This window comes from Vicugna pacos, chromosome 5 (genome assembly GCF_048564905.1).
Source record: "Vicugna pacos chromosome 5, VicPac4, whole genome shotgun sequence".
Lineage (NCBI taxonomy): Eukaryota > Metazoa > Chordata > Mammalia > Artiodactyla > Camelidae > Vicugna > Vicugna pacos.
In genome coordinates this window covers 86,333,175-86,345,282 of record NC_132991.1, presented here as the reverse complement: position 1 = coordinate 86,345,282, position 12,108 = coordinate 86,333,175, and the positions used below count along the sequence as shown (strand labels likewise).

The window sequence follows — 12,108 nt, the reverse complement described above, 5'->3', positions numbered from 1 at the left end:
ACTTATTTACTCAGAAAGGACAATATAGATTTCCTCTTCAGAAATAGTTACAAATAGGGACCTTTTCGTATTTGATTTTGACATTTTACAGCATCAGCGTTCAGCACTCACTCCTCTTCTACTCATCTATGCATTTATCGTAGTCTCTCTGTCTGTCTCAAAGTACAAACCTATTTCTCCTCATTTTCTTCCTACTTGTCTTTGTCCATGTTTTTAAGGAAGTAAAATGCATTGAAGATTCCTGGAGTAAAAGCTGTCTCATGGAGCCAAAAGATAAAACATAAAGTTCCGCCAGACCATAGGCTGATGGAGCCTAGCCCCTGGGCAACCTATGGTTTCTCTCTTAAGCCTTTCCTGCTTTTCGCCATGGTCTGTTTTTCATTTACCTGCCTTCCAACTAGTTTTATCACTCTCTATTCAGTATCCTTTCTTGATCTTTCTGCATATGTTTGGATTACACTGTAACATGCTCTTTATCAGGACATCGTGATAACTTACATCATGAAAATCCTTTCAATTTCTGCCTCAATATCAAAAGACCTCAAATTCTTACTTTCTATTACAATTTCTCAAGGAAAGACTGGCTGACTGGGATGGACCAGATTCCTGCCCCGCAAACGATTAGCCACAATTATGACTAGGGTCAGGTGTCAGAGAACCTTCTAGAAAGTGTGCGTCCCCTTAAAAAGGGTTTCAGTAGGCAGGTCCTCTAAAACATGCCTAATTAGCTCTCTTCCTCTCTAGTAACCCCCTCGATTGTCTTGCCTTCCCTGCCTCTCCATTTTGAGTCCTCCATTTGTAATGGGCTCCCAGCTATACTGTAAGTCCTTGTGTCTGGAAGGACGCAGTGGCAGAGTGGAGCAGCTCTGTGGGACTGTGGGAGTCACTGCTACAATGGCCTTTGAATGTGCTGTCTCTTGTGAAGTCATCAATAAGACGGCTTTTTGTGATTTTGTTTTTTTGACAAGGACACTGAGTTGAGCTTCCTTGCAGAGAGCCTGAAATGTGATTACAGCAGCTGAAACAGTGACAATTTCTGCTTCCTGTTTCTAAAAAACAATATAAGGGTGCAGTCAATCAGTGCCAAGTAATTTTTTAAATAGATACATAAATTTGAAGCTATTTAAGAAAATTTAAAAATTCAAACTTACTAAGATTTACAGTTTATGATTGTTATGAACTATAAAATAGTGTGTGTGTGTGTGTGTGTTTAAATCACATCTTGCATCTATGTTTCTATTTGTTCTTATGTAGGGAAAAGAAGTATTTTTTCAAAAATCCTCTCCTGGATTCATTTGAAGATAGATTATAAAGACAAATATCATGAAAGTTAAGTCACTTGTGTGAACAAAATTAAATTCTTTTAATAATGTTATGTGCATTTTATCACTTACAGGATACAAAGGTGAACCTGCAGATCAGTTTGGCCCACCTGGTCCAAAGGGCGAGCCAGGTAGCCCTGGATTTCCAGGTATAGTTACCTAGTTTTCTTATTAAAACAAAAAAGAAATATTTGGTTGAAAAAACAGAATGATTACTTCATCCTTCCAGCTGGCAATGATCGTATCAATATTTCCTTCTCTCTTTACCCATTGAGATACATATCAGAAGGATTATGTACACACACTGACCTGGATTCACCATCTTTTTTCCACCATGGCTCCCATGACCTATGATGTTAACAACACACCTCCCTAGGCACGTCCGGGTTTGGACAGAGTCAAAAATGACTATGGCAAGCAATCAGAATTTGGACTATTTTGCAATTTCTATAACCAAAAATGATATATTAGCAATAACCACTCCCCTGACTACAGCTGCAGGTTGTCATTCCAGCCCTGTCTTTTTCCTACTCAGAAAAGCAAAGCAGTGTTATTGCTGAAATATCATTGAATACCTTATTTACTAAGTAAACCAAACCAAAAAAAGTAAAACCTCATCACCAACCACACCGCTCAGTTATTCAAAACAGTACTTTATCAGTAACAACTGACGTGTAATCTGTCAGAACAAACAGACTGTAATGTACTGGTGAGCTCTTAGTCTCAGTAGTGGCTGCTTCTACAGTAGCCGACCCACAGTGGACAAAATGTACACACCTTTTTACTTAATAATTCCACTTGTAAGAATATATCTTAAACCAATCAGTAATCAGGCCAGTGTACAAAAATGAGCACACAGGGATATCTGCTGTGTGGAACGAACAAGTGCTTATCCACAGATGACTGCTTCAGTAAGTGATACCCAGTGCCATTCAACTGATGGTGGGCCGGTTAGAAACCAGGAGTGTATCTAGATGGGTCCCTTGTAAATTAAATCACCTCATATGAATAATTTTGTTCATTAGCTTAAAAATCTCTTTGGCGATAGCCCTATGCCATCCCATACAATAGGAAGAATGTCTGAGCAGAACTATTATGGGAAATTTATTTCTTTGTTTTTCTACCATAAGGTTGCTAAAATGGAAGTCTAACAGAAAAGCAAGCTATTATAATGGCAAAAAAAATTCCTTCCCCACTGCCTTTCCTGTGGGTCTTTTACCTGTGGCATGGTCAAAGAGATTATTTAGATAATATAATATTTTAACTGAAATGTACAGGTTATGTGCTATGTTTGGAGGGGAAAATAGCTTTGAGGTTAGCATTCTGGAGATTTGTAATAAGCACCAGAGCAAGGTCTCAGAAAAGAAAATCAGTGGTTCAAAGTCGACCTCTGTTATCACCAAGCATGCGGTCTCGGGCAAGTTGCCCGTCATCTCGGAGCTCGGTTTCCCCACTTGTAAACGGGCCCTATGTATATTACAGGTTGTCCTGAGATCAGATGAGACTGCTTGAAAGCAACCTGTAAACTGAAAATTGCTACCCAAATGTAAAGTGTAATTAATTCATCATCGTCATTATCAGTCAGCAAAGCTCTAAGAGATTTTCCACACTTACTGGTATTTTTGTGTAAACCCATAAGATAGTAAGATTTTTACAAGCTGAGAGTCATCCAAAATGGAAGACTTTGATATTACCTAACGTTTTGAATTAAAAATCATAACTCTGAATTATTTTACATATAGGCTAACTTTTTCAAGAAAATTTGCCAAAGTGTAATTTCCATGGTCTTGTGTGGTTAGCATCATTTAAATTGTAGCTTTAGCTTAAATTTTTATAATTATATCGTATGTTATTCACCAGCACAGAGTTTACCTAAATATGCAATTTTCACTGACTGGAAAAATCTGCACTGAATTTGAACAAGTCTAACAAGAAGGCATAGATCTGCAGCCGGTCTTGGGGGATCTGATATGATCACATTGGGTTAGTGCTCCCTCCTACTCCTTTATTTTGGAAGAAAATACAGTACAGATTAACTCAGGAGTTCTGTTCTTAATACAACTGTGATTGGAGAGGCAAGCCTTTCAACAGTTCAGTTTTTTTCATTTGGAGTTGGGAACATGCTGCCTTACATTTACTGCAGGAATATTTTCAGGATAAATAAAATAATACACTATGAAGCTCGCAGACCTTAATTTGATCAGGGAGCAAGTATAGACTAAAGTGAGCTTGTTTCTTATGTGTTATAATAATGACTGTGAGTCCCATGGGTTGGTAAATACAGAACTGTATATTTTATTTGTAGATTCAACTGGACATTTTCAGCACAGACTATTGGTTTATCCTATAAAGATTAAAGTCATACATTATAAATAAAACACATGGGAAGTCATCTTCCCTAGTCATCAGAGAAGTGTAATTTAAAGTAAGTCGGAAATAGCATTTCATCCTTACTAAATTAGCAAGAAAACAAACAGACAAACTAAAAAGTTCTCAGTGAGCACACGGTACACTCTTGGAGCTGTGATCGTGGGGCTGAGGGTGGGTTACAGGGGGTGGTGTGAGTTGGTGGAACACTTATCCAAACCATTTAGCACCCATTTTTTATCAAGAACCCGATGATGAGTGGTCTGTTTTAGAAGACTAAGCACAACTGGGGACTGTAGTAGGCTTTTTTTTTTTTTTAACCTAATAGATGTATCCGCCAGATGCAATGTGAGGTTCTGGACTGGGACTCGGTGTGGACAGGCCAGCTGTGAAGGACATTAAGGGGACAAGTGAGGCAACTCAAGTATGGAATTAGTATTAGATGATGTTAAGGATTGTTATTAATGTTCTTGGCTGTGATAATGTTATTTTGGCCACTAGGTAAACATTCTTATTTTTCAGACATACCTCCTGAAATATTAAGGGATGAAATTCCATGATGTCTGTGATTTACTTTAAAATACTTCAGCATTTAAAAATGCATTTAAAAAGAACCAAAATAACATACTGTGCTACCTAAAAATTCTACTCCTAAGAATTTTTCCTAAAGAAATAGTTTAGTAGGAGAAAAAAATTGATTAAAGATGTATGAAAATTATTATGCACAACAGCAAGAGTTAGAAATCACTTGGATGGCTAATAGGAGAGAAAATTAGATTAATTAATTTAATTAGGGTTAACTCAATAAGCTATGAGCCAGTTGTTTAAAAACAATAATTAGGAAAATGATATCAAACTTGGAAAATTACAATACAATGCTAATTAAAATCAGAATATAAAATCTTGGGTCTTATAATTGTTTATTTTCAAATTTTCCTTAATGTTATCTTTTCAATAGAAAAACTGTACATGTTAAAAAGTAAGAATAGGAAAGAAAAGGCTGAAATTGGAGATTTTATAGACTCACCGCCTCGAAGAGCAATCTACTAGTCAGATGTTTGGTCCTTCTTTCTTTAGGACTTCTGGGACCACCTGGAGAGCAGGGCTTGCCTGGTATTCAAGGACCTGGAGGACCACCGGGAAGGCCAGGACTACCTGGCCCCTCTGGACCTGCAGGGTATCCAGGTACCTTGAAAGAAGCTTGGACATTTCCGGGCATTCCTCTGTCTCTTGGTGTATTGCAAGGAGCCAACCTTCACTTAGACCTGGTTCAGGTCTGGCTCTGCCATTTCCTCGACCTGTGACTTTGGACAAGTCACTTAAACTTACCTTTTCCTCACCTGTAAGTTGGAGCTAGTCTGATCTCACTGGGTTGGTCTGGGAGTAAATGAAGGCAGCTGTTACATGCCTAGGAGGACGACAGGCACAAAGTGATGGTCTGACAGAGAAGAGCTTCTTTCCAGCGCTCCCCGCCCCCACCCCAATGCACCTGCCATTCAGGATGCTGGTTTCCTTTTTTCCTTTAGACTTAAGGCAACAGCACACATACAACACAGCATTTTATTTTCCTGCCATTCAGAATAAAGTGAAAGTTTCAAATCATAACTGGCAACCTTAATCAATCAGAAATGTATTTTTTCCTCCTGAGGTTAAGTTAGGAGGCCTAGGAAGAAAAAGTAATAAAATAATATTCCCAGTGACCCATGTATTAAGAACATAGATGACCTTCCCAGTTAATGAAACGCATAGATCACCTCGGTGTCTGTCAAACCTTCCTGTCATCCTCAGGTAATCCAGGTGTGCCTGGGCTGAGGGGGCCTCCAGGAGAAATGGGGGACCCCGGGCCGAGAGGCCTCACAGGGGATCCAGGGACGCCAGGTCTTCCGGGAATAAAAGGTAAGCCAAAAGGAAGGCCAGCCCATCAGACACCTCCAAGCCCAGCGATGCTCTGCAAGTTCATAGCACCTCTCCCGCATCCCAGGGACATTGCTCTGGGGCCTGGCTCGTTTCCGGGATGCCCATCCGTCCCGCTTATTCTGTCTTCCTCGGCAGTGCTCCTCTAGAGTCTTGACCTGCCTCTGCTGAAATGCTGCTGCCACCACCTCGTTTCTGAGGGCACTACTCCCAGTGTTTTCCATAAAGTTCAGGCCCATCCATTTATTCTCTCCCCAGACAGTTAGCTCCTGCTGTGTCCTAGATTCTGTGTTGGACCCTAGGCACACAATTCTGAAGAAAATAGACATGGTTCCTGCGTTTGCAGAGCTCAGAGTTTAGTAGGGGAGATAGATATTAAATATATATCTGCCAGTCATGACAAGTGGAAGGAAGAGAGAAAAAATAAGATGCTGAGGAGAAAGAGGAACTAGTATTCATTATCTTTGTTTGATAAAGAAACACTTTTTTCCCGGTTAAGTTTTTTGGCCTTTAGAAGTATAGCAGACTGGTTATAAGTTTGGTGAAATAGAATAGAACAGAATAGAATAGAACAGAATAGAATAGAATAGAATAGAATAGAATAGAATAGAATAGAATAGAATAGATATAATTTGTTATTAACAAATGTTTATGCCCCTCCATTCATCCACGATACTTCTTCCTTTTCAGTCCATTTCTTTCACTTTGGAAAAAATATTTTTCCATGGGTTTTTTATGTATACCTTCAGCATAACAATCTGTGTTGCATCCCCTTTGTTGGTTTAGAGGTCTTTCTCACCAAGTAGAATATAATTTTTAAAAAAGCAAGAACTATTTTTATATCCTTGTCACCAGTAGATTCCCCATAAGTCTGTTGGTTGGTTATTGTATTTATTTATCTATAAAAATAAATAAAATTTTAAATAAATTTAGAAATACAATATACAAATATATAGTATATAAAATATGTAAATTTATTTTTACAGATAAATAAGTACTTACAACTAATTAATTAATGGAAAAATAGAGGAATGAACAACTGAGGTTGAGGGTCAAGTCTCAGTTGGTAGATTTCTGTAACCAAGATTCCTCTGTCTCCTTCCTTCCTTTTCTTCCCACTTACCTTCTGCTCATTGGCTCATTCATACACCAAATTTTGATAAAGTAAGAAGTACCTGCTCTCAGAAGAATGGCAAATCCCTTCTTTGGGGCTTACTCAGTTTATTGTTTTGAAAATCCAAATAATGTTTTTCCCACACTCTTACCTCTTCCTTCATCAGGTAGATTTCAGATAATTCCAGTTTTCCAGCAAGTAGTAGTGTGATAAATATTACCTGGTGCCTCTGCAGAGAGGGAAGCCATTTATTTTGAAGAGTTGGTACACGTACGTATTTCTGTGCAGCCAAGTAACTTGACGGGAAAAGCTCCCATCATAAGACAAAATATCTTCGTACTGTTTTTCTTCTTTTTCCTTGTCTTCACTGGCATTTTTAGTCACATGAAGTGTCGTGATTGGTGATAAGTTTAGGGTTCCAAGTAAAATGATCATTCTGTTATTTTAGGAGACCCCTCTGGCTATTGTGGCAGTTTCCTGTCTCTGGCAATCCGTCCAGCCCCGGTGGGGTGGTCTTTGATGCTTTTTTGAGTGTCTGGAAGACAAAATTGGTAAAGAACCAAAAGAAAACATTTCCCACTATTTTACTTCTGCTGTATCTCCACTTTTTCCAACTCTCCTAGTTTAAGAAAATAGCGAAGATTTTCAAGTGGCTTGGTGACATTATACACACCCAGTTTGACAAAAATGACAAAATTTATTTTGCTATTGCTGTTCTTTCCTTGCCTTGAATTAGTTTACATTTATCATCCAACTTCAGTATGATGTTATTGAAAAACTAACGGCTAACGACTTCGCTTGAATAACAAAATTATTTCCAATTGCACCATAATTCAGCACTCTGAAATAGTAAGTTTGTCAAGAAGAGAAGGTGAGAAAAATGAATATATCAACCCAAATATTCACAGCAGTGCACAGATGGATCCTGCAGTGTTGCTTCCTGACCACGCAGTGACACTGTTTCACTGCAAACAGCCCAGGGAACTACCAGTCCTGTTTGGAAAAACACAGAACAGTGAGAGACATTCCTAAGAATGAAAACGTCTACAGTATAAATCCATTGTTGCCGTTTATCACGCTGATAGGAAAATGAACTGCACTCCAGCAGAAACACTTTGAACTGAGAAACTAAATATTTGAGGTATGTTCTAAATAAGTCAAGGGGGCTGATTATCTTGTTTGAACAGACCAGCTGCTGAACTCAAAGTTGTTCGCTTGGCCAGGACAGGCCATATGGATCCTGAGTCCTGCTTGTGTTCAAGCAGATTTAAAATTTAACTTCGACATATGTAAAAACAGCTCAATCCTTAGATTTCCATTTTCCAGTACCTATGCCTCTAAAAGGAAGGTGCTTGATTCCTAGCTAGGCATTCAAATAAGACTGTGACAGAGGAAAGCTAAAGACAGTAATCTTCAGCATGAGAACGTGTAGGGACTGTGGGCAGGGTTATTTTGCTTGGTGGCAGGTAAACTATTTCATAAGAAAAAAAGCACCTGGAAATGGCTTTTCTCAGCATGGACGTGCCAGGCACCTTAGAACTGTGAAAATCATGGAAACATCCTCCCTTTTTTCGGCCAGATTGTCCCCTCCTGCCCTGTCCCCACAGCACTTACCACTCAGGGTAACTGCCTGTTTGTTCTGTCAAGTCAGAGGCTGTTTCTCTCTTTTCCTCGTTGTCTCGTCAGCGCTCGTCACCGAGTACATTTGGGGACCGAGACTCCATGGTTAAGACACCATGTCTTAGGATCTTGTGCGTCTCCTAGGAGGCACTCATCTGTTTTCTGAATTAAAAAACCATTCAGTCTTATTTCAGAATCGGTTTTGATTAAGTGTTCCACTTTGTTCAACCATTACCTGTAGTCACAAAGAAAGGTCTCTCTTTCCCATCTTTAAAGTTAGGGTGACCAGCTGTCCCGGTGTGCCCGGGACTGGGGATGCTCAGGACATAGGACTTTCAGTGCTTGGAAGAGGGAAGCCACTGGCAGGCAGGGACAAGTTGGTCACCCTATAAAAAGTATAAAGGCCGTTAGAGGCCCCTGGGGCATAAAGTGGCATTTCCAGGCTTTCAAACAAAGGAAAACCTCAGAGTGGGAATCTGGTCCCAAAGAGTCTGCTGCCTAACACAGATGGAAACTGCAGTTATGATTACGGCTAGGGTGGGAGATTTGAGTCTCCCTGGTTAGAGGAGGGCCCCCGGCCTGTGAGCTGCAGTGAGATGCAGCCTCAAATGATGGTCGTTAAGCAAGAGGACGACCAGAGAGGTGAATAAAAATCCTCATTACCAGGGAATGTGCTTTGTTAGACTAATTGCCTCTCATCTGCCCTGTATGCATTTTATGCATGAACAACTTTCTGATTTAGAGATGGGGCTGATAAAAAGCTTCCAATAAAAAGGAAAAATTGCCCTCAAAACCCTACCCAGATGTAGCTGCATTCAATTTAGAAAGATAACGTTGGGTCAGATAAGAGTCGGCCAGTTCAGCAGTGGTGGGGGGCTGGGATGGTGACAGCACAGGGTCTGGATGTGTTGATGTGACAATGGAGAGTTGGCAGAAGCTGAGACATTCCACCCCCAGCCAAGTCCTCCAAGCCATTAATCCTGGTGGCTTAAGCTGGAGATCAAAACACATTGAAATAGCGAAGTAGTCTCAAAAAATGTATCATCATTTCAGATAGATGGCAATAAATATCCTAATTTGGCAGATGAAGAAGGTCTGTGTGTTCTTTTGGTGCAAACTTGAAACATTTGCTCAGAAATAGAAAAGAGAATTGGAAAATAAATTCAGCCAGAACCAGTAAAAATGGTTAGGAAATACGAGCTTTAGGGAAAATAAGGGTGCATTTACTTTTTTTGGGGGGGTGCAAGAGAACGTAGCTAAACCTGTAATGAACCTACAACTGAATCACTGCGCTGTCCCTGAAACTAACACGACATTGTGAATCAAATACACTTCAACTTAAAAAAATAAAGAGAATATGGCTCATTCGCAGCAATCTAACATTTAGAATTTAAAAATAGAATAAGTTTGTTTCAAGTACCCATAAAAAATAAAATGGAACCAACTAACTGATCCATCTTCCAACAGGAAGTCTACAGAAGACATGCTTTAATGAAGAGACAATAACTAGCACTTGAGTTATTTATACACAGGGAATAGCTCTAACTTCCCCAAATCTTCCACAGCCCATAAATCTATCAATGACAGATGTGACGTGCAAGTAGAGATTGGCGTCCACTCTTTTTTATAACTTTCTCTCTACCCATCCAGTCCCTCACCCTCCCTGCTCCAAATTTGTGCGTTCATTCATTCACTCACTCGACAAATGTTTATTGAGCACTTACTGTCAGGAGATATGCTGAATGGTGGGTAGAAAGACTAACAAGACCTGATCTTGCCCTCAACTAATTTACTCAAAGTAAACCAGTCACCGCAGACAGGTGCGTTGTGCAGAGTGGGCTGGGCACCGGCTGAAGGGCATCAAGGGAGCTCCGTGCGGGTGTCCTGGGGAGGATGAGGGGCACTTCCGGGTGTTAGTCATCAGCTGAGGGTGTGAGGACGGCAAGGTAGAGGCATGTGACCCTAAAGTGGGTGAAAGGCTGGCTGTGCACTGAGGGGCTTCTAGCCTTGGATGAGAAAGAACAGTTCCTGGATGGAAATCCATTCGTGAAATAGGAAGGTGACCGGGCGCTGCCTGGGGCTGGAAAGAAGATTCTTTTTCCCAGATCAACCAGTGAGATGTGCGTGAAGCACTTGGCAGAAGAATCAGTAGCCAGGAGATGTTCCGTTCCTGTTAGAGATCTGCCTCTCCCCTCCCTTCCTCCTTCCCTTCACTTCTTCCCTGTAAATCTATAGATTTATATATTATAAATATACATATTATATATAGTAAGTATATTATACGTATAGATATAAAGACCTCTATAAATGTATAGGTGTTCAGTGTTCAGTGACAACGTCTGTAAAGTCAGATGAGTGTATCTGTGGAGAACGACAGTGACAACTGACAGAAGGTTCTGAAAGGAGATCCTGTCTGAGTACAGAGAACAGCATTCTCAGTGATCATCATGATATAAACTTAGTCTCTGTAAAGAGGCATCAGAAGGGTTCTCTTTGAAAGAAGTAGTTGCAAAGAACTAGCTACAGCCACACTTGACCTGCAGGCCTGTTTTTTCTGCTTAAAAAAAAAAAAACAATCAGGCCTGTATTCCCCAGAATGCCACAGGCCCCCCTGCCCTCATTGTCCTATGGCACTTATCTGACTAGATTCTGAAGAAAGGAGAATGTACCGACCATGGTGGCGTGGGAAGGTTCTGAGTCTGGGGGAAAGGTAGCCCAGCTTTGCTCCCACCCTGTCTCTTTCCTTGTCAAGGATGATTTTATTGTCATAAAACTGGAGGTCATTTCCTATACCAAGATTCAGTAATTCTGGGTTGTATCTGGTGAGAGAGATTCGTGGTGCGGTCATAAACCACCAGCAGCGTGTTAAAACCAAAGAAAGGTGTGTGTTAAGCTATCTTAACAGAAAACAACCATCAAATGAAGGTGCTAAATGATGACCCACTGGCATGGATTCCGCCCTGATAATGACGTTTAGATGGTGAGATCTCATGGTTCCCGCCTGGAAAATCCGTCCCCATCAGCTGACCCTCCGCCGGACGGTGCCTGCAGGATGCAGCCAGAGACCTTGGCCAGCTAGTCTTCCCCTGTGGGTCACAGGCCTGTGATGTGTTTCAGGTCCTTCCGGGTCGCCGGGCCTGAACGGCTTGCATGGCTTAAAGGGTCAAAAAGGAACCAAAGGTGCTTCAGGTAAGAGAAAACCCTTTGTAAGAGGCTGAACTGCAATCTGGACCAGGAAAGTCCGCTGGTGTTTCCTCCCGTCACGAGATTTGGGTGCGAAACTAAGACACTGGTTTAGCTTAGAGACAGAATGTTGAAACTGTTTTTGGTGCTGAAGATGACAAATAAAAAAGACCCTTGAGAAACCCCTATTTAAGAAGGAATGGTTGATTAACAGTGACTTTTGTTAATACTGCTGGTGACTACCTATTAAAAATACTCTGAATAATCGCTCAGTTGGAGCTAGATTTCAAAACGTTATGAATAGCAAATAAAGTAGTCGGGACTTTGGGGGTATTGTTTTAAGTGTAGTGATGCCAAGTACGACCACGCGGGTCTAATTAGCATTTCTAGCCTCCCTCCATAGCCTGCTGCTCAAGCAAGTTACCTGAACACATGGCTGTGATTTTTGATATCACACAGGAGCTGATCATCCACATTGTAGCTGGTTCTGTTGTTTCAACAGAGTGCACGTTGGTTGCATTACTTTTAGAGAAACAGTCACAATCAGGCAAAGTAGCTGGAATCAGACTTGCGGATTCGAGGGACTGC

At 40.7% G+C, this 12,108-nt stretch overlaps 1 protein-coding gene across 1 annotated transcript in view; it reads left to right on the top strand.

The window, feature by feature from the left end:
• The window catches only part of COL4A4 (collagen type IV alpha 4 chain), a 115,880-nt gene that overhangs the window by 85,502 nt on the left and 18,270 nt on the right, over nucleotides 1–12,108 (top strand). The window contains exons 35-38 of the mRNA XM_072961745.1: nucleotides 1,397–1,471; nucleotides 4,767–4,874; nucleotides 5,478–5,585; nucleotides 11,455–11,526. Of these exons, the coding sequence (XP_072817846.1) occupies nucleotides 1,397–1,471; nucleotides 4,767–4,874; nucleotides 5,478–5,585; nucleotides 11,455–11,526 (363 nt within the window). The remainder of the gene's footprint in view (nucleotides 1–1,396; nucleotides 1,472–4,766; nucleotides 4,875–5,477; nucleotides 5,586–11,454; nucleotides 11,527–12,108) is intronic.